Genomic DNA, 23,165 nt, shown 5'->3' with positions numbered 1-23,165 from the left:
TTATACAAGTTTTTAATGGATATACTCATTATTTTTTATGTTTACATCTAACGGTAAAATTGTAATTACTAAATAGATAATAAAAAGAATTGAATATCTAAGTGATACTAATGCTGAAATTTTAATACCAATTGAATTATAATGACACTTATGACAAAAGTTATGTATCAAAATATATTCAAACATTCCCATCTTCAAAATTGGACCTTTTGAATCCTAACACACATCAAATTCATAAACTATGGTATCTAAATAAAAATTTGAATTGCTCATTAAAAGTGACAAAAGAAAAATATCTCATCATTCAAATATCTGATTCTACTACCAAATTTAACAAGTAAGTTACTCATATTCCTAAAAATGATTATCCCAATTTTTCTCCCATGTTTTAAATAATTTTTTCAATAAATTTCTTCTTAAAAATAAATAAATTGGGTGAAGGACTACTAGCCAAGCGCGTGGAATACCCCGGCTTGGAAGAGCTGGAACACGTGTCCATGTCCAAATCTGATTGGTGCAAAACAAACCATTTTGCGTGGCGCCAACATTTTTTCTCCCCATCCCACTCGCACACAACACGCGCCTCCCTTTAGTCAAACGCCATTTCCACCACCCTCACGAAACACCTTAATTACATGGAATACAGTTCTCCGAACACACATTCACCTTAACCAAGATTCAATTCTCAGTCCTAACCTCTTCAAAACCTCTTTTTCATACAAACAAGTTATATTAAGTATGAAATTGGTGGAGGCGCGTCATTTCTGGGCTTTGTTGTTGTTGGCCACGGTGGTGGTGCCAGCGGCGCGTGGGATATGGTTCGACATGCCGAGTTCTGGGTCGAAGTGCGTGTCTGAGGAATTACGTAACAACGTTGTCGTTCTGGCCGATTACTATTCCTTATTCGCCGAGCAAGAAGATTTGAATAGCACCGTCGCCCCCACCATCTCCGTTAAGGTTGCAACCTCTCTTGCTCCCAGTACTTCTTGTTCCACAACTGTTCGTATGTTTTTTTTTCCGATGATTTTTTGTAAAAAAAAAAAAAAAAAAAAGATTATATAGATTACAAACAAAAAAAAGAGGAAAAAAAAGAAAATGGCAAGGGATAATGTTGTGCACCATTTCCTTTAACTGAATTGTTGCGCGATCGATGAATATTTATCTCCAAGAATCAAATGGAAGAATTATTGCAGCCCATAACCCTTGCAGAATTCTTATCAGGCAGTAGAGACGTTCTCATGAGTAAAATCACTTCTGTTTTTAGTTCTTGAACGAAGAATTGATGTTGTTCTTTCAGTGATGAGATGGTTTGATCATTGCTGCATTGTCTTTCTTAGGTGACATCTCCGTATGGCAAAGAACTGTATCACACAGAGAAAGTAAGATACGGTCAGTTTAGCTTTACAACGACAGAGGATGGGAACTACTTGGCATGCTTCTGGGCGGATGCTAATTATCAGGGCGGCAAGAATGTGACTGTTGGCGTAGAATGGAAAATTGGAATTGCTGCAAAAGATTGGGACTCAATTGCAAGAAAGGAAAAGATTGAGGTAATTAAGTTGATGCTAACAATTATGAAATTGGTGGTGGTCACCATCTGCCTCTGTGTTAGTATAAGCATATGTCTTTTATTCTTCTATTTTGTTGGTTTATAAACTGAACTTGCCTGTCTGTAGGGTCTGGAACTTGAGTTGAGAAAGCTTGAAGGTGCCGTGCAAGCAATCCATGAGAATCTGAATGACCTGATGGCTAGGTAAATTTCCCGTGCACTTACATGATAAATGCTCTCGAACATGCATCGATCATGATCTTGGTCATAGTATTTTCTTATAATAAACTCAGTACGAGAATTAGAATACATAGGGATAAGTATACATCTCACGTTATCTCATGTTTGAGAAAGTGAGAAACTGCTCAATTTAGTGGATCTACTAGATTAAACTCTAAAGCTAAGTGCTAAAATGAATGTGTGTTTCTGTTCCGTGCAGGGAATTGAAGATGAGGGGAGTGAGTGAGACGACGAATGCTAGAGTGGCGTGGTACAGTATTACGTCTCTTGGTGTCTGTATCGTGGTTTCAGTTCTCCAATTGTGGTATTTGAAACAATACTTTCAGAAGAAAAAACTTATCTAGAGCGTCTGTTGGAGTCATTCTTTTCCTCCAAAAAGAAACATGCATCACAGATTTTGTAGAAAACAGATATTACTGTTGCATATTTGTCGATCTTGAAACCAGAAGCCCACACTCCAATGGTTGTCCCAGAAAGAAATTTGAGATTGTTTAGTAACACCGCAAATCTCGGCATATGCTTCAGATTTAGCTATAGTATATGTAGACAAACCGGTGCCAAGAAATGAATTGCCATATAGTAATTCTCCATCCTACACAAAGCAAGTTTTGAACAACCCCTCGTATCATTATTCATTGGTCAAATGCAGCTGCTATCTTCTTTTGGACAAGCTCCACGCTAAGGCGGGGAGATAATCTTGGAAGTGCCTCCTGTAATAAGTAATATTTGGTGAGATTATAAGTTTGGTAAAGCATATTTGAACATATGAAATGTCTTTGCTACATCCACGCTATTTAGAGTTGCTTGCCAGGACCATTTCCTCAAAGTTCTCCATGAAATGTCTTTACTTATAAAAGAAGCTGTCATCCAATTTATTTGCATCTTTCTCTGCATTCACCATCTTTTTTGTATGTACTGTGAGTCAGAGTGAGTGGGCTTTTGCATGTTTACTTCAGCCATCTTTTATCCATTCTGAGTCAGTCTTTCCAGCTTTTCTTGTATGGGATAAATCTCATCTCTGTTACACTTTTCTGCTCAGAGAACACCTTCCCAGGTCCAATCTAGACCAATTTCACGGCTAGTTACATGGGAAAATGGGGAGAAAGGAGCATTTCTGTCTCTGGAAAGTGAAAAGTATTCATCATAAAGACACTATATAGATAGAGTTCCTCGTACTGCTTTGAGGCGGCTAAACTTTTATATTCTCAATTCACTCATCTTCGTAATTTCTTCTCCATCTGCCACACCACACTAATTTCACTTCTAGATAGATCAATGTTGTCCTGAATCCAACTTTCTTAACTTTTGCACCCACCTAGGTTCCATTTGTTTCCACGTACATTAAGGGATGAACAGCAATTTGGTGTCTAAAATTACCCATGATTCCTTTCAGAACAAACAAGTAGTAAAAGATTCATGGAACAAACAATTTTAAACAGGTATCCGAGAATCAAAGATTGGGAAGAATACAAATACCGACCTCTGTGCCGTCTTCCAGGACTCTGGCCAACACAGGTATCTCGTACTGGTAAAGCCTCTCCCACTCAGGATTGCTCGTAATATCCCTTATCTGTCCGAAACCACATCAGTCATGTTTCAAAGCAATCACATTCGAGCAAGATTTGAGCTAAAAACAATTTCAATTCGAAAGCTATATTTCCATTTGGCTTAGAAACCTCGAGCTGTTACCACAATTCACGCACTTGGACAATTCAAATCCACAAAAAATCACTCCCAAAGTTCACATTTTAGTCCGCAACACAGAAATTCACATAAATATCTGCACGAACACAGCCAAGAACGAGAATTCGTAACTCGAACACACTGACAAGTTAAAACTGGAACCTGTAACTGGACATCAGAAATGGAATTCATGCCAGAAAGAGAGAACGCAGCATCGAGTTTTTCTTTGAGGCCATCACACAAACAGCATCCGGGCTTTGAGTAGAGTATCAGTTTTCTGGGCGTGGAGGAAGAGGAAAAGGAAGCTGAAGCTGTAAAGAATGCGAATCTAGTATTTGGGGCGGTGGGGTTAGCAGCTGATCGGCAATGCTGAAATAGTTGGGGCCTGGTGGCCGCACTTGCAATCGCAATCCTAACAACACCCATTCTTGTTTCAATATCTCTGTCGCTTCTCAAAAGTCTAATCCTTTTGCTGACGGAAACTAGCGTGCCCAGAATTGGTTAACAACTAGATATGCGTCTTTAGCTTAAACCGGAAAAGTCGTCAGAAGGAAACTCTAAGGAACTATATTCACGCTTTCTATTCCTCGGATTTTAGGCTTGCCCATTTTTATCAATCCCGGTCCATGTCTCTAAGTCAAGATGTTTAAGATTTTTTAGCACATCAAATGTCATAAACCATACAATAAAATGTTATTGCCAAATCATTCATCCTTCCATTGCTAAGATTGGACCTTATCATAAAAAAATTGTGGATATATATATACACACACGTCTATAATAATTTTGTCTTTTAATTTAAATTATTGATGTATTAAATTAATTTTTAATACATAAAACTATTTATTTATTTGTTAAATCGTCTATTACGTTTAAATCATCCAATAATTAAGACCGAAAACAAATGAAGCATAGGATTGGAAGTTGTTTCAAAGTTGAAACAGAAACCTAAATATCACACGCTTGCAACAATATTTAGATATATAATCTAATTAGCTGAGTGATGTCTCGAAATAGAAATTCTCAATTACTTAGAAAGAAATAAAGCAATTTTGAGTAGGTGTATAGCTAGTTTTATATGAATATATCTACTGCTTGTTTAGACAGATAGATAGATGAGGTTTGAGTGAGAATACAATCATATACCACTTTAAATTAATGTGGGATATCGAAAACCTTGGCACCCTACACTTTATTAATTCCTCTCATTTCAAATCCGTCCTAATTAATAATTAATCATTCATATTAATTATATATTTTAATTAATAAATAATGATTACTAATATAGATAAGTATACGTCACTATTGAAGTGAATGGATCGACACCTACGTATCAGTGCTATTAATTTGAAAAACCGATGTTAGAATTAGAGGATCCCAAGTTGACTTAATTTGGCGTAATTAATAAATAATGTGGAATTGGTTTAATATGTGGATTCCTATAACTTGTGAATAATATATATTTAAAATAAGTGAGAATGAAGGAATGGGATAGGAATATCTGATGAGATGAGGTCAAAATGAAGTTGGGTTTTCGTTCAATGAAAATCCAAATCAGAATGCATTAAGATTGAGACAATATATAATAATAGTAATAATAATTCCAGTTCCTGCACTTAGTCAAAATTAATATCATTGGTTTTCATCCCATAATTTTAATCGTTGACATTAACAGACAGTGATATCCCTTTCATGATTCATTAAACTTATAACAAAAATAATAGTTGATGTAAGATTGAAATAAATATATTTAATTTTTCTCCACAACTATATATGTTTTACTTGTATAATTTTCTAACACGGCCTGCAATGTCTTATTATTGTGAAAATTTTAGCATCGGAAAAACTCAACATTTAAAATTTTTAAATAAGATGACCGTTTAACATTGCATAGTAAATTAAAATTATATATAAAATATAAAAAATGTCGAAAGTGAATAACATTATTGAAGCAGAGCAGGTGCTAGAATTCTCGAAATGACTTTAAAAAGAAATAGCAGTGGACAGAAAGGAGTGGGAGTGGCATACATACTCAACTACGTGTACATGAAAAGACATTCACAATAATAATAATAATGATAATTGCGGGTAGACGCATACTATTTTTTGCATATATTCAGTTGTAAACAAATTAAATTCCAACCACATTAATTAATATTTAAAATTACAATATTGGATCTGAAAATTGAAGAGTGAGTGTCATATCAAACGCTTTCGAATTGTTAGGAATTTGTGGAGGGTGGGAATCCACCAAATTCAACGTTGGAATCTTACGACGAAACCACCAACTTTACTTTCATTTGATTTTGTCCCCAAAGTGCTGTACTAATGCACACCCCTACCCCCCCATTAATTATTTCACTACCTTTGTTTCATGCATGCTCCAATATAATCCAACCTCACTAATTAAACAATTAATCATACCCCCCCTTTTTCTTTCTCTTCTTTTCTCCAAAAACATTAATTAATCCAACTAAAATTTCACTAATCAATAATCACATTCTAATTAATTAATGATTAATTACTTGGAAACAAAACATATTGTGGGTGTCGAGTTTTAATTGAATTCTTGATTAATTGAATCTTGATTGAAGTGACAAATTACTACTTGTTTTTCAATCAATTTTGCCCACTCATCATACTTATAAATATATACTCTGAAAATTTAATTAAGCAGGATCGATTTTACTTTCTTGAACTAACAATCATTGGGACCAATTACGGCAGCAGTTAGGTTGCACTACTCCACTCATCATCACTACTCATTATCTCCATCATGCATGCATCTATAATATACTATATATGTACTCCTACATTAATCATATTAATATGAAATTTACTTATATAATCCCAACTAATTAATATGCATGAACTAATTAAGTTTTTTTCTGACTATTTCTATATATTTTACTGCAATTAATTAAGAAAAAAGAATGCTAGCTAGTATCAAATTATAAAGAATAATTTCGTTAAAAAAATCTACTAGTATTGAAATAGTACGTAGCTACTTGTCGTAATTTAAGTAAAAGGTCGATAACTAGCTAGGAATTAAATAATTTGCATGGGAGCAGAGTTGTTCAAGTATGATTAGTTAGGTAATTAATATTATAGGTTGGAGATAGATATGAATTATTTAAAAAAGTTATGTCCTTGTCCAAAATTCCTTTAATAAAGGGCCTTAAAGTATATACACATATATACAGCTAAGAAGATTTCCCGCACGCAACTAAAAAGTTGAGCAAAAATACACCATCTTTCCATTCATTTAATTTAAAACCTCCACACCATCTCATGAAATGGACATATTAATTCCCTAGCTGCACTATAGGACAAACTTCTCTCCCACATCTTTTTTTACCATTTTTGTTCTTTTTTTTTTTTTAAAAAAAATAATTATATTTATATTCATGATATATGATCTATTTACACTTTTGTCGACGTTTCTAAGAAATGCATTTGTAATTTTTTAAAAGATAAGAATAATTTATGTAAATATACAATAAATGAGAAAGTTACATATATATATATATCCCTTTTTAAAAATGTGGTCGGTCTTGTTGAGTCCATGTAAACGTACATTGACCACTTTAATTATTAAGATCTTTTAGTGAAAAGCAACTAATCATATTATATATATTATTATAATTAATTAAAAGTGAAAACGATACAATTAATGACCACTAATCATCTCAATCGATTCTCATAGACTACGAGAAATTAAGAAGTATTTATATAATTGACATAAAATAATTAATTACATTAGACATTTAATTAATGAGAACTTTGGGATTTAGAATTGGTATATATGTATGAATGAATAGAAAGGTAGACCACTAATTAGTGTGGCAACTAGTATACGTTAAACAACTTTTTCTTAATTAAACACAAATGATTGGAAAGAAAAGACAGCTCTACTATTAATATATAACATGAAACTAATTAATAAATATTAATACCACTAAGTATTAATTATGGTAATTAATACTAATTAAGTATGACTAAGAAACAAGAAATCCAAAATTAAAAAAAAAAGAAGAAGTAATTAATTATTATTTATGGTAGCAATGGGCAAGTAAAGTGTCCACTCATAATCCACACAAAAGAAACAGCAGCCTTATATGCATCAATCATACACCACTAAACCCTAACAATCTTTTGTGGTCAAAAAAATTCTCATAAACCCCACTTTCCAAATAATAAAAAATTATAATAAAAACGAAAAACTTTCTTCACATTACATTAAAATAGTATTTGATGGTCAAAAGATTTTTAATCATTTAGGGTTTGCTTTCTCTTTTTTTTCCAAATAATAGGAAAAATGATCAAAGGGTTGTTGTTGCTTGAACAATAGGGTTTGTCTTTCTGGTGATGGATAAGGGAATCTTAAAGGAGAATAAAAAAGTTAGTGCCCCATATAGGGTGTTATATTCAAAATAATGTAGGTTTCCTCATTCTTTGATGCTTTGAGCACTTTTGTGTGTATAAAAGGCCGTACCCCATTTTTCTGCATTCCATCCTCATTCCATTGCATTGCATGCACTACCACCACCTAGTACTTGACTAGTGTCGTGTAAGAACACATATCAAAAGATAAGAGAGAAATTAATATGGGTAGTGAGCAAAACTTGTGTGCTAGCATGAGTGTAGTTTTCAACAAAATGAAGCCTTATTTGGCTATGATCTCCCTCCAATTTGGGTATGCCGGCATGTACATTGTCACCCTTGTTTCTTTCAAACATGGGTTCAGCCACTGGATCTTCGTTGTCTACCGTCATGCAATTGCTACGTTGGTTTTCGCCCCTTTTGCATACTTTTTAGAGAAGTAAGAGCTCGGTATTCGTTAATGTTTTTTCAATCTATGTACGTATATGACGAAATATTAACGTGCAATTTGGTTTGGTATTTTCAGGAAAATAAGGCCTCAGATGACAAAATCAGTATTCTTCAAGATCATGGTGCTTGCTTTCTTGGAGTAATGCCCTTAAACACCTCACATGTTTTTACGTACCAGTTTAATTCATTGTAGCTGATGAGCAAGACTCTTAATTATTTAATAATTATGATGATCAGGCCGGTGCTGGATCAGAATTTGTACGGCGTGGGAATCCAGTATACATCTGCGACTTTTGCAGCCGTCAGTCTTAACGTTCTCCCCGCCGTAACCTTCATAATGGCCGTCATTTTCAGGTATATACACTTACTTCAAATTACTCACCATCCGTTCAATATGTATATTAAATTTATCAATATATATACATATATATTGAGTTAAGTAAAAAACTAAATAACTTCTTTTCCAAAAAGTTTGATGGGCTTTATATAAAAAGTTAAGGTAGTTAGTAGAAAATTTTAATTTAAATTGAATTTGAATTTATTGTGTAATTAATGTACAATTTAAGAAAAATAAGTAATTATATAATAAATATATTATATTTATTTTATAATTAATTAAAATTGATTTGGGGTAGGATTTTATTGAGCATCAGTCATCACATATTACATTTGACATGGAAACCAACAACGTCATCAAACTGCGGTGGTTCGTAGCTAGTGGAGAGTTCATCAATTGCCACGTAGAAAGCATCATTCTTGTTGCTTTCTTTCTTTTCATTTTTATTTATTTTTTAATCCGTATTGCCTTTTCACTAATGATTATTGCCTTTTCACCAACTATACGACTTGCACCAAATATATATATATATTTATTTATTTATTTATTTGTAAGGAGGAAAAAGAAAGAAATTTTCATATATTATTTTCAGTATTATATTTTGAATAAATTAAGTAAGTATTAAATTTGCTATATCTAAATGAATATTGCACAAAAATTAATGCATGAAATGAAATGATGGGTCAGGTTGGAGAAGGTGAATCTGAAAAAGGTGCACAGTTTAGCTAAGGTGATCGGTACAGTAATAACAGTTGCCGGAGCAATGACCATGACACTGTACAAAGGCCCGGCCGTGAATATCTTGTGGTACACTCACGGCAGCAGCCACCAAGACGCCGCCAGCAGTTCCGCCGGCCAGCACTGGGTCGCCGGCACAGTTATGTTGCTCTTGTCTATTGTGGGCTGGGCTGCCTTCTTTATCTTGCAAGTAAGCCAATTCTTTTTCTAGCAAAATTACTTCTGTTAACAAAAACGATTAATTTATTTTTGTTAATTAGAGTTTTAATTCTATTAAAGAATTTTTGTGGTGATGATGATCTGTTGATGAACAGAACAAGACATTGAACGAGTACCCTGCGCCGCTGTCCTTGACTGCTTTAGTGTGTCTGATGGGAACGGTGGAAGGTGGAGTGGTGGCTGCAATAATGGAGCACCGTAAGAGTGCTTGGGCTATTGGTTTCGATTCAAGACTTCTAGCTGCTGCCTATTCTGTCAGTGAATATTCAAACTTCTAAATCTTAATTTTTTTTTTTTTTTTGAGTTCTTGAATTTTAATTAACGTGCGTATATTGTTGATTTCAGGGCATTATTTGCTCAGGACTTGCATATTACATGCAAAGTGTTGTGAACAAGGTACGAGGTCCGGTGTTTGTGACAGCATTCAGTCCTCTCACAATGATCATCACAGCTGTGTTGGGAGCCATAATTTTGTCCGAGCAGGTTCATCTTGGAAGGTATGCACGTAGCTGTAGTCGTAGCATGAAAATGTTTGACGGGATTTAACTAATCAGTTATGTAGCTATAGTTGTAGTATAGTACTAACACATATTCCGGTCATTTGCTGTTTGCAGTTTAATTGGAGCACTGATCATAGTATTTGGGCTATACTCTGTGGTGTGGGGCAAAAGCAAAGAGAATTCAGCTGCAAACAAACTGGCATACGACGAGGAGAGAGCACAGGAGTTGCCTGTAACGGACAAGGATATGCAGGGCGTTGGTGATGCAGATATAATTGAAACTATTGTGAAATCAAAGAGTCATCAGAAGAAGAATTCCCCACAGGAAGGCGCATGAAGAAGCATTAATTTACCCACTCTCCCACCCCCACCCCTACCCCTACCCCTACCCCTTCCCCCTCTTATCTTTTGTGTCACATGTAACATCTGTTGCAAGAAATGTTTGTTCATCCTCTAATGTTCGTGCAATGTATGGAATGAGAATCCAATACTTGTTTTTGTGCTTCTTGTAATTCTCATGTATTTCAATGGGATAACACGTTATAAAATGACGTTGCGTGTTGCATTTAATATTCATACGTCATGTACGTATTTTTCATATATAGGTGTATAGTTCATACATATACACATTAATATTTTTTTTTTTTTTGGGAACCTCAATATTACAAGAGGTACTCCTAAAATCAGCAAGAATTTGACAAAGGTCAAGTGAGGATGTAACTAGGGTACTATAATTGCATTTGGGCCAGCCCATAAAAAATTGAAACTCCAACTCCCCATCCAAATTACGAAGTGGGTTGATTTCTGTCTAACATGCTGTGATTGGTCGGGAGTTGGGCTCATCATCAACTGAATTACCAGCCTGCCTGATGAGATGTTACTCATTGATTCGGTTAAAGTCGCAGACTCGCAGGCAATAATTTTAATCTCTCAAAGAAAGAGGAAAAAACAAGAATCTCAGCAATTTCTTGGTTTCTTTCTGTTTAAAGACGTCAATTCCGCTATTCAATAATCTCTGGCAGTCATCTGGGTTCTGCGTCCGATGGAGTGAGAGAAAGACAGAGAGAAATGTGTGAGGAAAAGAGCAATCCAAAAAATTGAAAATCCAAAACAACCAGAAACAGTTGGCTAATACAGTGGTCAATCAAGAAAATGGCGATGTGGGTATTCGGATACGGGTCGCTGATATGGAAAGCAGGGTTCCGTTACGATGAACGCCTCGTGGGTTTCATCAAAGACTACCGCCGTGTCTTCTACCAAGGTTTCTAAATCATTATGTTGGTATTAGATTTGCTTGTTCCCCTTGTTTCCAACTGAAGGCTGGTATGTGTTTTGGTTAGGTTATCAGGAGATTTGTTTTGACATGGTATAGAATTTAGTGGAGGAAAGTAAATCAAAAAGCATATGGTTTTCTTGTTTGGACAAACATACTTTGTGTAAAAACATCAGCCTTAAACTATTCTGTAGCATGAAAAAATTTAAATACATTGTTGAATGTCAATCGTGTCATTATTATGTTTATGCAAGCATTTAATCATTTGTTTTTTTTGCTAATACTGAACAAATGAATATGGATTTCATAACATTTTCTTCCCTGAAATCCAAGAACCAAGAAACAGCATTAATAATTTGCACTTGTTTTTTTAATTTTCAGGAAGCACTGATCATAGAGGCACTCCAGAGTTTCCGGGCAGAACGGTCACATTGGAGCCTGCAAAGGGGGAAGTATGCGTAAGTGGTTTGTTTCTTTCTTTAATGGACTTTTTCTCCTGCAAAGTTTCTGTAGAACACGCATATCGTGCAAGATAAACATCCTTAAGTTTATGGAGACTGATGATGACAAAATGGCAAGACGGCCTGCATTTGGCCGAACAATGCTAACCTTGAAATAATAGATTCTACTGCAGGCAAAACTTCCCTGTTTTCTGTAATATGGTTATTTTGAGGGTATAAGTCACAAGGATGTGGGTTGTTGAAGAGCTTTCACAAACTTCTTTAGAACTATGTCTTTCTGTACAATGAGGTTTATGCTTTGTATCATCTTCTAAAGCTGGTTTTACCGCTATCCCCCCTGCTGATATATGCTTCTAGATGCAAGTTAATAACTGTGTTTAAATCTTTCTAAACACGTCATGAATTATATAAGTTTGATGACTCGTTGACATGCGAGACAGTGGGGTGCTGCTTACAAAATAACCCATAAGGAAGATCAACTTACGGCTTTGGAGGTAGGTTTTTACGTTTACAGAATAAATATGACATTGTATACTCACGTCCAAGAGCATGAAATGCTTAAAGACTTAATGGTCAATTATTTTATTTTATTTTTTCTTATTGAATAGTTCTGGAATCTCAGTTTATTTTCTTTTCATTTCTCCTTTTTAACAAAAGTAACACACAACCATATTGCAGCATCTTGAAGTAAGGGAGAAGCAATATGACAAGAAAGCTTATGTTGATTTTTTCACTGTAAGGCTATGTTTATTTCAGACGTATTTCGTTCAAATTTTTTAATGTATCAAACTTATGATATCAAAGTAAATCATTAAGTTTTGTTTCAGGAGCCGACTGCTTCAACACCGGCTGTTTCTAATGTCATGGTGTAAGTCGCAAGAACCGCTACCTATTTTGTGAGACTTACATGCTATGCTGCAGACTGTTTCTGTATCAACACCTACATTTGAACTGTCCAGATATATAGCATCTGCAGACAAGAAGCAGAACCAGAACTACTTGGGACCTGCCTCTCTAGAAGACATTGCCGTGTATGTGTCTTTCTCACATATAGTGCAAGAAACTTTTAAGCCAACACAATTGAAAACTTGATCCATCTGTACAATTCATTTTAAGTTGGTTCGCCAGAATAGAGTCAGTCTTTTAAGTCCTTGATGTCTGGAACACTCTTTCCATTCTGCAGTCAAATTGTTAAGGCAGAAGGCCCCTCGGGACCAAACAGAGAGTACCTCTTCAAACTGGAAAATGCACTTATCCAAATAGGTAAATGGCTTTTCGTTCATGTGCCCATAAAGAGTTTCAAACTGCACATTTTGCTATTTCCGTTTCTTTTTATTTCATCATTTTCTGGTTTTATCACTTGGTCTAAATTTGAGACTTCGATTATTCTAAATCGGATTTCAATTGTAGGATGTGAAGATAAGCATGTCACTGATCTGGCCGATGAAGTGAGGCGCATACTGTCACTACAAAGGGAATTGACTGTTTAATGATATCGTTACACCAGGATTGCTAAATAGAAATGAACAGCATTTAATATTATTTAATTGGAATGCTTGAGACAATCATGGTGGCTATCCAGTTGAGGATTAATATTTGATTATTACATCTCCATTTCCTTACCATACTTTTTTGGTTAGATGATAACATAATCTTGCCAAGCTAGTTCATAATCAGGCATGAATCCACTCATCCGCAGATAATACAACCACAGAAAGGACCATCTAAGTCGCCACCAAATCGCTGCTATTGCAGTCTGAATTTTCAATCACAACAGTCGACACTATATTACAGAATCTCAATATTCAACTCAATTTACATTTATGTACATTTGACACTCAGTAACAGAACCAAACATTTTTCATGGATCTTTCCAACATTAATATCAAGTTGTAATTATTAGAATTTACACACGAGAACAAAACCCTATCTTATAGGGCCTTTAGAGCCAGTTTGGTCGAGTGATGAACCCCGAGTGTAGCAAGTTTCAGAATAGCACGACCTTGGTACAAACTGCAAAAGAGAAGCTCCATTAAGCACATCAACTTACTTTCCAGGTAAGTCACAAAGCAAATGAGGTCAAGAGTTCCACTGACAGCCAAATGTCCAACAATGGCAATTACAGTTTCTTTGATGATGATCATGATGGAAGTCAAGTTGAAATTCTTTTTTACTTTCTGCTCAAAGAGAGTAAATTCATGATAATCCTCTTTTTATTATCTCTATCAGTATTAGTATTCCCGTACAACAGCCCTTCTGCATGCCTTTGGAGGTTGTAAAGCATTTATGTACAAACACTTGGGTTCTAAGGCTAGCTTATCACAGCTATATAGCAAGTTAGAATAGCCTCCTGGTCATTAGTGCCAAAGTCAACAGCTAGACGTGAAAGTGAGCAACGCATACTATACACACAGCTCCCAGTGTAAAAAATTTACTCATTTTCATCTATACAAGGCAGTCTTAGAATATCAACACTTACCTTGCTAGAGCAAGACCCCATGTAGCTAGAGTGCAAAGCATCCTCCCAGCATGCCAAATGTTTAGCATTTTCTCTACTTTATTCATGCCTCTCATTTCTTTCATCAAGGCTGTAAGTGATAAAATATTCATGAGATTGCAACCATCCAAATTCTCACCACCAAACGAAACCCAAAAATACATTTGCCAACAATGATTCCCAAAATCAGGCTTTAGGTTAACACAAAGTTGTTATGTGACATCCATGTATCTACATATTTACAACTTTTACTATCCACAGAACTACTATCCTAAAAGGGCCTCGAAATAGACTGGAAAGTGGTCAGGTAAAGAACCGCAAGTATTACCTTTCTGTAGCTGCATAGAAGTCAAATTCTGCATTTTCAGACAAAATAACATTGTGAGTTTAGAGATATGAATAGTCATAACAGCAAAAAAGTGAATCACCATCAGGTCATATACCAGAGCTTTTGGGTTTGCCACAATGCATCTAGCCATAAAGGTAGCAACTCCATCCACCACATGCTCAGCACTTACAATTACATAATTTTCATTGTCAATTCGACTCTTCTCTTCAACATTATTAGGGACCATTTCCTCTGAAACCCAGACCCACCAACTTGGCTCCTCATGATCAACATTTATCAAAACTTCTGCTTTCTCCAGATCTTCACCTGATCACATTTCCAAAACAAGTTGCAAGGCATCAGCACTAACATCTACTCTACCCAAACTCTTGCAGAGCAACATTGACTATTTTCACCTTTTATTACTAAAGATTATCTTTACGACAACCATGATATACACAAATTGTCTGCAATTGGTGAGTTCTGGAATCAACAAACATATCATATTGAACCGGAAAACATAAGAAAAATAATTTACAAAATGAATAATAATACAATTGCAGAATTTTAAATATAACAAGGTACTTGAGTTCTCCATTAGACAACAAAGACTATAACTTGTCGCACCACAATTACAAATATCTCCCAGATATACCAAAAGGAAAAAAGGTAACATTTTTAAGAGTATGACGAGATGGAAAACCTGATGGGTCATCAAAAGGGAATGAGCAGGTAGATTTTTGACGGAGGGATGCAAGTTCATTCAAAAAGCTTTCAGAACTAACAGCATCCAAAAGCCGATCGTGAAGCTGCAATTGAATTAAAATCGGACAAAACATAATAAATTTCCCCAGATATAAGCTCCAAAAAGGAAAAATGAAAAGAAACAGAATTACATACATCAGATGGACAATCATGCAATAAGGTAGGTGAACTGGATATCTGTTGGAGGAGATTCAGATTATTCTGGAGCAATTGGCGAAGCCGTTCATTTTCGGACCGTAGGGCCTCAATATCCAAATCTCCTCTTTCCTTCACTTCCGGCGCCGGCGGCGTCTCGTGATGATGGTGGTGGCAGCATTCAACGGCGGTCCACGCCACGTCAGCAACCTCCAACACCGTCTTCGCCACCTCCATCGACATATGCCCAACCATCGTTCCTTTGCTTTAATTTTCTCTCTGCACGTTAGGGTTTGGACGACACGATAATTGTCCGTGGTATAGAATTTGTAAGGGTAAGTCCCCATTTCAACCTCAAAATAATTCATATTTTTTAATTAATTTTAAATTAATTCCTTCAGCAGTTAATTTTTTATATTATCCCTATCAAACATTTTTTTTACAAGAATTGCTTCACTTTCCATCTTTTTATTGCAATTTGGTCCCTCATATATTAACTTAAACAATAATTATTATTTTATTTAACAATTATCATTTAACATTTATTTAGATGTTTGTGTACATTTAATTTTAAATTTTTAGAATTTACTTTTTCTTTTAGACATATATATTAATTGGATAAATAAAAAATATTAAAAAGTAGAAGAAAGTTATGAGAAATTATTGAAAAAAAAGGGAGAGAAAAAAGAGAAATAAAAATTGAGAAGAAAGAAAAGCACAAATTAATAAAATAATTTTTAAAATTAAAAATGACAAACAAAAAAATTGAAGAAAATAAAATGAGGATATTCAATTATATAGAAGTAAAAATAATAAGTTGATTAATCATATTAATATAATTGTCATGAATTTATTGAACTTCTGAAATTTTTAGTATAAAAAAATACTTGAATGAATTAAGGAGTTTTACATACCCTATTCTTTAATATTTTAGTTGATATATTTATTTTCTTAATTTATGCTCTAATTTTAAAAGTTTTTTATTTAAATATTTTTGCTCTATTTTTTTATTCAAACTATTTTCTTCAACTTATTTATTTATTTTTTTATTTGGAAAATTCAATAAACTTTTAAATTTACAATATTTATGTTAATATATTTTTTTTATTAAAACAGTTATATTTTTTTAAATTTAAATAGAAGGGTCAGATTGTAATTAAAAAATAAAAAAGTTAATTCATGATTTTATGTTTTAAAAAAAAAAGAAAAATTTCATAAGGTTAATATAAAAAAACCACTTATTGAATGGACTAATTTAGAGTGAACTAAAAAGACAATGACTATTTTAAAATTAAGATTAAAATGAATTTTATCCAATTTTGTAGTGTATGTTACGTATAGACTCCTTCGCAGCTAATGATTGATTTGGATTTTGCATAAAACCCCCTACACTTTGCTGAAATTATAAAAGACCCCCTAATTTTTTAATAAACTAGCCTTTAAGAAAAAAATTTGCACCACCTCGCCCTCATCAGTAACTAAAGGTGTCCAATGTAATAATTTATGTTCAAATTTGTATCATAACATAAAATACTATGAAGATTTATATGACCTTAAATTGCTGATAGGCAAAGAGATTTAGACAGCAACACCACAAAAATACACCAAAAGTTACTAGGCAGAAAAAGATTTGAAGACAACATGGAATGACTGGTCATCTGCATCTAAAATTTTCAAACAAAAGTGATAAATGTTTAAATACAACATACTCATAGAACCATGAACCAAACCAAGCAAAACGTCCCACTGTCCCGCCACGCAAATGAGGAAATTACAATGAGAATGATAATACAAACTTCACAAACAGACCTAATACAAGCATAATCGGAAAGCTAATTGAGTGGTCCGTTAAGAAGCCAGCACCGGAGGAACCAGAGGGACTTCCGGTTGGTCCACCTGCTGGTGGAAATCCAAGAACTGCACCAGATGAGGGCACTACAGAGGATTTTGGGTTGGTTGTTGGAATACCACCAGACTCTGATGGTGCTGGTGCTGGAGAAAATACCGAATCTGGGAGTACTGTAGGTGGAGCAATTAGTTGAGGAAACTGCTGGGTTCCTGCATAATGATCCAACAAGAGGAACATGAAAAAGATCACAAGAATGAAAAGTGGTTTAGCTATAATGATCTGGGCTTGGGTAAGAATGTTGATTAATAACTAATTTACCTGGGCATCTAGGTTGGAGGGATGTGGACAGTCTGTGGACAGAAAGACAACACTAGGAGTTAACTGTCGTTTCTAGGTCAAAAGACAAAGTAATGAAGTAGGAATGAGTTTAAAGCATACGTAGAAGCAATGCTCCCATTCACAAAGCCACTGTAATTGCAAGAAGTCACATTGCAACCAGCACTGGTTTGTTGCGTGGTTATGTTTCCTAACATCAGATTACTACTTCTGCATTGCATGCTCGAACAAGAAACTGCTAATGAAGCCGGCATGCAGTATAGACTACAAAATCCCAGTAAGTTGTTAGATATTTCTCTAACATCAGGAGTAGAAATGCCTTTCTAGGCAGAAAACCAGATATCTCTAAGAGAAATTGCTTACTCACTTGCGACTCCCTGGTCCACAACTGCACTGCACACAGTGACTAGCGGTTATGGCATAACTCCCATTTGGGACGACCAAGCCATAGTCCTTTGCATACGTTGGGAAATTTGATGCACAAGCTGCAAATAGCATTATGTGGTTATTCATAACAAAGTTGATGAAAAAGTACCATACAAAGGCATTAATCGGGCAAGCACATAAAAATATAGGTGGCAAAAGCATATGTAACCATGCTTGCCCTTCCTATTGCAGTCATTGCAGGCGGAAAAGTTTTATGCCTTGAGCAGAAGAAAATGTGTTGAGTGAAAAAGAAAGAATCAAGTGGACAACCTAGAAGTCTTGTGAGTTGTGAAACAGAAACTACATACAGTAAACCAGCAACTCTACTATTATGTAAGCAGTTTCATAAGAAAATCCCCCCAGAAACTCGGCCAGATGACATACCAGAAATCATGAACAAGCATGTAATTTGTTAAGACAACTATAAACAATAGGAGAATTAACAAAACAGGGTAGTTTTAGAAGTCTGGAGTCTCTACGGAGCATGGTACTGCAAAAGAATACGCAACCTATATCCACAAAAGTCTCAATGAACAGAATTACACAAGGTAAAGTGAAAAAAATAGCTCAAGACAATTATCCATAAAGAACAACAACCCATTATGCAGTTGAAAGGCGAAAAACACCATCAAGACTAACAGGTTCTTTCAACAAACATGTTTTCAGTAATGTAATAATTCCATTCACATAAACTATAATAAAGACAGCATCCTCTTTTACCACCACAGCTTATCAACTCCAGATTGGGTCCTCAAGACATCATTACTATCACAACCCCAAGGATTGGTGCATACAAAACAAGCATATGACATCAAAACTCAAGACAATGTAAGCTATAAAAGTATTATGACCACATCAGCAAGGACCACATTCACCACACATTAGAAACAGAATCACTAACCAGACAACGGAATGGCAAGAATATCACCATCCTTAATCTCCGCACTCCCCAGCGCATTCACATTCATCAAATCACTCACAGTCGTGACATACCTTGCCGCAATTCCTGCCAAGGTGTCCACATCCTTCACCACATACGACATATAAACCGCAGGCAAATTGTTGTCAGTGTTATTAAAGCAAGTACACGGTAACGGAATATTCAGCTGAGTCCCAACAGCGATCACCGAAGGATCCGAGAGCTCGGCCTTAGAGTTCGCCTCCTTAATCTGATCAGCCGAGACGAGGCCGCCGTAGACGGCGGAGGAAATGGAGGAGAGTGTGTCGGAGGGGCGGGTCTTGTAGGAAACAGAGTTGGATTTGCGGATGCCGTCGACGCAGGAACAAGGAATGGGGATTTTGAGGAAGAGTTGGGAGGGAAGAATGTGGTTCTCGACGTCAGGGTAGGAAATGTCGATGGCGTTGGTCAAGAGTAGGGAGATGGGATCAACGGAGAAGAGGGAGGCGACTTCGGAGACTTTGAGGTCGGTGTAGAGGGTGTAACCCACGAGGGAGGAGCAAGTGTCGGAGTTGGAGCATGGTTCAATGGTGGATTTAGAGGCGGCGCGTGGGAGAAACGCACCGAGCGTAAGGAGGAAAAGGAGGGTCGCAGTTGGGAGAAGTGGGGGCATTTTATGGGGTGGAAAAATAGACTTCAAACTGGGGCGTGGACAGTGTCGAACTGAGAAGAATGTTTCACCTGAACTGGGATTTGCCAAAAGAGTGGGTTGCTCAAGAAGATAGCCTATGTTTGTGGGGACTTTGCTCGAATGTGTGTCTGAGTTTCTTCAAGTGAAAAGAGTGTTAAGAGGTGGTTGTTTGAGTTTGAGTTCAGGTCATCCAAACCCAGTTCAAGACGCTCACTCCTCAAACTGTTCGTGTGTGTGTGTGTGTGTGAGAGAGAGAGAGAGAGATGAGGAAAGGTATTTGAAAGAGTGGAGGAAGGGCAAAGGGAAAAGAGAGAGGCAGCGGAGGGGACAAAGGTTTTTTTGAAACAGTACACTCTACTGTGTGTGTGAGGGTACATAGATACATATCATCATCAGTATTCAGACAGCAGTCCGGTTCTTGATGTTGGGGTCACCCCCAGGCCGCATGATCCTACGCACTCGCCAACACCTTTTTTACTAATTTGCCCCCTTAAACCTCGCACTCCCCCTTTCCCTTCTCTTTTGATATTTTAGTCAGTATTAGGCTAATTTAAACGTTTGGTGGTAAGGATAATATGGTAATTGAGAAAGCGTGGGATTCGAGAGTGAAAGGTGCAACCTGGAATTGAGGTGTACCCCACTACACTACTCTCTCTCTCTCTCTATCTAAGTGCCTGTGGTTTTGGGCCTGTCTTCATATAATAAACCCTGTCCTCCTGGGAAAAACTTTTGATTGCCATATCTTATAGTGGGGCCCTCTTTCCCAAAAGAATTAGGCCCATTGGAAGATGGTGGGAGTGGGTTGAAGTTGTCGATGGATCCTATTCCTTCTCTACTTACTGGGCCTCCAAGTTGCATTTTATTGAAAACCTCGGCCCATTGAAATTGTGTATGAATTGGTGAGATGTGAGACAATCATATTCACGTGACGGTGACACAAATATGATTGATGATGATGGATATGGGAGATTGCCATTGCCATTGCCATTGCCAAGCAAGCTGCACTACTTCTGAACACAACACCACTAATTCGTCTTTATGCTGTAAGTTGTGATGCAACTTGCAACTGCATTTCCCTCTTCCTTTTACTTTCACCCCTCGCCACAATTGCTATTCCCAAGGAAGCAAATCATACGCACACTGCACTCTCTCTCTCACCCTCTCAACCCTGAATGAGATTATGGGGTGGATTTTGAGGCAACGTATATGACAATGTTGGACAGAGACAGCATCGAGAAACTACTACACAAATCCAATTGCTCACCAATGATAGTGCTTTGTGAACACTAAATACGTAGGTAACCGTAGAGACTAATATATTTGGAAACACAAGATAAGACGCTTTTACACTGGTGAGTGAGTGGGGCCGGGGGACACCTTAAAAACTGGATATTGCAACTTCTTGTCACAGCGACAAAAATCAAACCTTAATTTATACTATATTTTGTGAAATGACTGATATTAACTAAGTTGCGGGTTTCTGTAATGATACTGATGATACACCTCTCTTTTTAATTAGTGCTATTAAGAGGGATTTAAACAAAAGAAAGAAAGAAAGAAAGAATTGGTATAGTAATGGAGTGGGGACAGGGAAAAGATGGTACAATAAAAGATTCAGCAGTTTCATCATCATCAAAGCTGCTGACTCCCGAATTCATTTCTTTACTATTTTCTGTCCAGTGAGTGAAGTGATTCCCCCGTGACTTTTAACCTACCAAAAATAAATAAATAATACTTTTGTCTGAAAATCACATCTGATTTACATCACCCCATCACTTCTTACATCTAATGCTCCCCGTCTTAATTTGTCCCTTTCCCCAGGACAAATCACACATATATATAGAGACCAGAGTAGATCCATTGTTATGACATTGTGCAAGACAAAAGCCAGTGTTCAGGTGGTGGAAGTAAAGGAAAAAAAGAATGCCAAGTTCAGATTCATTTCTGAGGCAGCTAAGTAGCAAAGAAGGATGGAAATCAACATCCAAGAGGTGGGGGGTGGGTGGGGGGTGGGGGGGTTGTTTGAAGCAAATGAAGATGGATATGCATGGAAGTGGAGATGAAAGGGGTGTGTTTGAGTTTGTGGTGAAGAAAAGAGTAATGGTGGTTGTGGATCAATCTTCACATTCCAAACATGCAATGATGTGGGCTCTTACTCATGTTACTAATAAGGGTGATATTCTCACCCTCCTCCACATTGTTTCTCCTTCTCATCATTCTTCTTCCTCCTCCTCTTCTTCTTCTTCTTCTTATCTTGCTAGCACACTTGGCTCCCTTTGCAAGGCCTGCAAGCCTGAGGTCAGTTCTCTACTTCGTTCTTTGTTTTTGCATTTAACATTGTTCAAATAGTTGTAGTAAGAAATGGAAAAAGTATAGATTTGGAGACCTTGATAACAAAATTTTTATTCAACCGGTGAACAGCTATTTAGAGCATTCCTGTTTTTGTGTTTGTACAGTGTTTAGTAGCTTCTTTCCTGTTCTATACTTCCTTTGCTCTCTAAGGAGGGAGATTTCAGCTATTTTCACTTGTGCAACTTTTTGTTTTTGCACCCATCTTGATCTTTCCAGTCAAAAGAAGGGATGTTATCATTACAAGACATCCTTCTTAATTTTCTTTATCAGAAATTCAGACCCTTTTTATTTGTCTGCCCGCCCGCCCCCCCCCCCCCCCCCCCAAGAAAAGAAAAATGTTTGATGAGCAAGTTTTCTTCTTTATTGAGTTGATGGAGATTGGGTGTTGTGTTCAGGTTGAAGTAGAAGCACTAGTAATCCAAGGACCAAAGATAGACACAGTAATGAGCCAAGTTAAGAAGCTGGAAGTCTCTGTGCTGGTCTTAGGTCAGAAGACTCCCTCTGCATTACTCAACTGGTGAGACTACCATTCACTTTTTTGAGTTCAAACTCAGCCCAATTCTTAAACTCTATTTCTAGCCTCATGAACTGCTTCTTTGATCTCGAGACCAAACAAGAAAATCAACAGATTGTAGAACAAATACCTACAACTCCATAACTATAACAGCTAGTTAATATCCTGTTCTTGGATTTTGGGCAGCCTGTGTTTGCCAAGCAGCAGGGAGGAGTTTGTGGAACATTGCATCAACACTCTGGAGTGCTTAACAATTGGAGTCAAGAAACAGAGCAAAGGAGTTGGTGGCTACCTAATCAGCACCAAATGGCACAAAAATTTCTGGCTCTTGGCTTAGATCACTGTTTAGATCTTAAAAGGGCTGTGGGACTAAATGTATTGTAGAGAATCAGATGATGCGTGTAGAATATATCTGGATTGGTATGCATCAGCCCTGATAACATTACTCTGTAATTTCACATCCTAACTACTACTAACTAGATCTAAACTATTACTTAAAACTGAATGAATCTTTTTTCCCAGTGTATTGTTGTCTGTTAAA

The 23,165-nt window shown here is 36.3% G+C and overlaps 7 protein-coding genes across 8 annotated transcripts; 4 read left to right on the top strand and 3 right to left on the bottom strand.

The window, feature by feature from the left end:
- Window positions 1-577: 577 nt before the first annotated feature.
- On the top strand, window positions 578-2,215 carry LOC105159480 (transmembrane emp24 domain-containing protein p24delta3). The gene is made up of 4 exons (XM_011076556.3): window positions 578-957; window positions 1,338-1,550; window positions 1,677-1,753; window positions 1,989-2,215. Exons 1-4 carry the CDS (start codon window positions 739-741, stop codon window positions 2,131-2,133), a joined length of 654 nt encoding a protein of 217 aa, XP_011074858.1. The 5' UTR covers window positions 578-738; the 3' UTR covers window positions 2,134-2,215.
- A 35-nt stretch (window positions 2,216-2,250) lies between these two features.
- LOC105159478 (Thioredoxin superfamily protein) lies at window positions 2,251-4,092 on the bottom strand. Its single transcript, XM_011076555.3, has 3 exons — window positions 3,635-4,092; window positions 3,270-3,359; window positions 2,251-2,499 (listed from the first exon to the last, which is right to left on the bottom strand). Exons 1-3 carry the CDS (start codon window positions 3,896-3,898, stop codon window positions 2,422-2,424), a joined length of 432 nt encoding a protein of 143 aa, XP_011074857.1. The 5' UTR covers window positions 3,899-4,092; the 3' UTR covers window positions 2,251-2,421.
- A 3,885-nt stretch (window positions 4,093-7,977) lies between these two features.
- LOC105159477 (WAT1-related protein At1g44800) lies at window positions 7,978-10,675 on the top strand. Its single transcript, XM_011076554.3, has 7 exons — window positions 7,978-8,294; window positions 8,382-8,444; window positions 8,543-8,659; window positions 9,330-9,570; window positions 9,695-9,853; window positions 9,945-10,096; window positions 10,214-10,675. The coding sequence occupies exons 1-7, from the start codon at window positions 8,080-8,082 to the stop codon at window positions 10,434-10,436; spliced, it is 1,170 nt and encodes a 389-aa protein (XP_011074856.1). The 5' UTR covers window positions 7,978-8,079; the 3' UTR covers window positions 10,437-10,675.
- A 319-nt stretch (window positions 10,676-10,994) lies between these two features.
- On the top strand, window positions 10,995-13,439 carry LOC105159476 (ChaC-like family protein). 2 transcript variants are annotated; one of them, XM_088879158.1, is made up of 8 exons: window positions 10,995-11,360; window positions 11,754-11,830; window positions 12,274-12,327; window positions 12,512-12,568; window positions 12,650-12,708; window positions 12,793-12,864; window positions 13,017-13,096; window positions 13,244-13,439. In XM_088879158.1, the coding sequence occupies exons 1-8, from the start codon at window positions 11,252-11,254 to the stop codon at window positions 13,321-13,323; spliced, it is 588 nt and encodes a 195-aa protein (XP_088735284.1). In that variant the 5' UTR covers window positions 10,995-11,251; the 3' UTR covers window positions 13,324-13,439. The 2 variants fall into 2 exon arrangements, with proteins under 2 accessions (XP_088735284.1, XP_011074855.1); XM_011076553.3 differs by having other exon boundaries at window positions 10,999-11,360; window positions 12,661-12,701.
- Window positions 13,440-13,562: 123 nt separating this feature from the next.
- Window positions 13,563-15,887, bottom strand: LOC105159475 (elongation factor). Its single transcript, XM_011076552.3, has 6 exons — window positions 15,559-15,887; window positions 15,362-15,467; window positions 14,774-14,985; window positions 14,659-14,686; window positions 14,313-14,421; window positions 13,563-13,846 (listed from the first exon to the last, which is right to left on the bottom strand). Exons 1-6 carry the CDS (start codon window positions 15,811-15,813, stop codon window positions 13,765-13,767), a joined length of 792 nt encoding a protein of 263 aa, XP_011074854.1. The 5' UTR covers window positions 15,814-15,887; the 3' UTR covers window positions 13,563-13,764.
- A 1,318-nt stretch (window positions 15,888-17,205) lies between these two features.
- On the bottom strand, window positions 17,206-20,163 carry LYM1 (lysm domain GPI-anchored protein 1 precursor). The gene is made up of 5 exons (XM_011076551.3): window positions 19,071-20,163; window positions 18,111-18,228; window positions 17,846-18,007; window positions 17,726-17,757; window positions 17,206-17,616 (listed from the first exon to the last, which is right to left on the bottom strand). The coding sequence occupies exons 1-5, from the start codon at window positions 19,738-19,740 to the stop codon at window positions 17,330-17,332; spliced, it is 1,269 nt and encodes a 422-aa protein (XP_011074853.1). The 5' UTR covers window positions 19,741-20,163; the 3' UTR covers window positions 17,206-17,329.
- A 1,241-nt stretch (window positions 20,164-21,404) lies between these two features.
- Window positions 21,405-23,150, top strand: LOC105159472 (Adenine nucleotide alpha hydrolases-like superfamily protein). Its single transcript, XM_088878507.1, has 3 exons — window positions 21,405-22,056; window positions 22,506-22,627; window positions 22,811-23,150. The coding sequence occupies exons 1-3, from the start codon at window positions 21,682-21,684 to the stop codon at window positions 22,959-22,961; spliced, it is 648 nt and encodes a 215-aa protein (XP_088734633.1). The 5' UTR covers window positions 21,405-21,681; the 3' UTR covers window positions 22,962-23,150.
- The last annotated feature ends 15 nt before the right edge of the window (window positions 23,151-23,165 follow it).

This window comes from Sesamum indicum, linkage group LG3 (assembly GCF_026168435.1).
Source record: "Sesamum indicum cultivar Baizhima isolate 11 linkage group LG3, ASM2616843v1, whole genome shotgun sequence".
NCBI classification, from domain to species: Eukaryota; Viridiplantae; Streptophyta; class Magnoliopsida; order Lamiales; family Pedaliaceae; genus Sesamum; species Sesamum indicum.
Note: the sequence above shows the minus strand (reverse complement) of the source record. Positions and strands in the feature narration are given on the sequence as shown.

What these genes read in the sequence shown, in the direction of transcription:
- LOC105159472 (XM_088878507.1), top strand. Translation starts at nt 21,682, where the DNA reads ATGCCAAGTTCAGATTCATTTCTGAGGCAGCTAAGTAGCAAAGAAGGA. An exon ending in GCAAGGCCTGCAAGCCTGAG is followed by an intron (nt 22,057 to 22,505) that starts GTCAGTTCTCTA and finishes TGTTGTGTTCAG; the next exon opens with GTTGAAGTAGAAGCACTAGT. An exon ending in CCCTCTGCATTACTCAACTG is followed by an intron (nt 22,628 to 22,810) that starts GTGAGACTACCA and finishes GATTTTGGGCAG; the next exon opens with CCTGTGTTTGCCAAGCAGCA.
- LYM1 (XM_011076551.3), bottom strand. Translation starts at nt 19,740, where the DNA reads ATGCCCCCACTTCTCCCAACTGCGACCCTCCTTTTCCTCCTTACGCTC. An exon ending in TGTGGACCAGGGAGTCGCAA is followed by an intron (nt 18,008 to 18,110) that starts GTGAGTAAGCAA and finishes GGGATTTTGTAG; the next exon opens with TCTATACTGCATGCCGGCTT. An exon ending in AATGGGAGCATTGCTTCTAC is followed by an intron (nt 17,758 to 17,845) that starts GTATGCTTTAAA and finishes TTCTGTCCACAG; the next exon opens with ACTGTCCACATCCCTCCAAC.
- LOC105159478 (XM_011076555.3), bottom strand. Translation starts at nt 3,898, where the DNA reads ATGGGTGTTGTTAGGATTGCGATTGCAAGTGCGGCCACCAGGCCCCAA. An exon ending in TTTCTGATGTCCAGTTACAG is followed by an intron (nt 3,360 to 3,634) that starts GTTCCAGTTTTA and finishes GGTTTCGGACAG; the next exon opens with ATAAGGGATATTACGAGCAA. An exon ending in TCCTGGAAGACGGCACAGAG is followed by an intron (nt 2,500 to 3,269) that starts GTCGGTATTTGT and finishes TACTTATTACAG; the next exon opens with GAGGCACTTCCAAGATTATC.
- LOC105159480 (XM_011076556.3), top strand. Translation starts at nt 739, where the DNA reads ATGAAATTGGTGGAGGCGCGTCATTTCTGGGCTTTGTTGTTGTTGGCC. An exon ending in CAAGAAAGGAAAAGATTGAG is followed by an intron (nt 1,551 to 1,676) that starts GTAATTAAGTTG and finishes GCCTGTCTGTAG; the next exon opens with GGTCTGGAACTTGAGTTGAG. An exon ending in CTGAATGACCTGATGGCTAG is followed by an intron (nt 1,754 to 1,988) that starts GTAAATTTCCCG and finishes TGTTCCGTGCAG; the next exon opens with GGAATTGAAGATGAGGGGAG.
- LOC105159476 (XM_088879158.1), top strand. Translation starts at nt 11,252, where the DNA reads ATGGCGATGTGGGTATTCGGATACGGGTCGCTGATATGGAAAGCAGGG. An exon ending in CTGCAAAGGGGGAAGTATGC is followed by an intron (nt 11,831 to 12,273) that starts GTAAGTGGTTTG and finishes CATGCGAGACAG; the next exon opens with TGGGGTGCTGCTTACAAAAT. An exon ending in ATCAACTTACGGCTTTGGAG is followed by an intron (nt 12,328 to 12,511) that starts GTAGGTTTTTAC and finishes ACCATATTGCAG; the next exon opens with CATCTTGAAGTAAGGGAGAA.
- LOC105159475 (XM_011076552.3), bottom strand. Translation starts at nt 15,813, where the DNA reads ATGGTTGGGCATATGTCGATGGAGGTGGCGAAGACGGTGTTGGAGGTT. An exon ending in TTCTATGCAGCTACAGAAAG is followed by an intron (nt 14,422 to 14,658) that starts GTAATACTTGCG and finishes TATCACTTACAG; the next exon opens with CCTTGATGAAAGAAATGAGA. An exon ending in TGGGGTCTTGCTCTAGCAAG is followed by an intron (nt 13,847 to 14,312) that starts GTAAGTGTTGAT and finishes TCTCTTTTGCAG; the next exon opens with TTTGTACCAAGGTCGTGCTA.
- LOC105159477 (XM_011076554.3), top strand. Translation starts at nt 8,080, where the DNA reads ATGGGTAGTGAGCAAAACTTGTGTGCTAGCATGAGTGTAGTTTTCAAC. An exon ending in TTTGCATACTTTTTAGAGAA is followed by an intron (nt 8,295 to 8,381) that starts GTAAGAGCTCGG and finishes TGGTATTTTCAG; the next exon opens with GAAAATAAGGCCTCAGATGA. An exon ending in GAGCAGGTTCATCTTGGAAG is followed by an intron (nt 10,097 to 10,213) that starts GTATGCACGTAG and finishes TGCTGTTTGCAG; the next exon opens with TTTAATTGGAGCACTGATCA.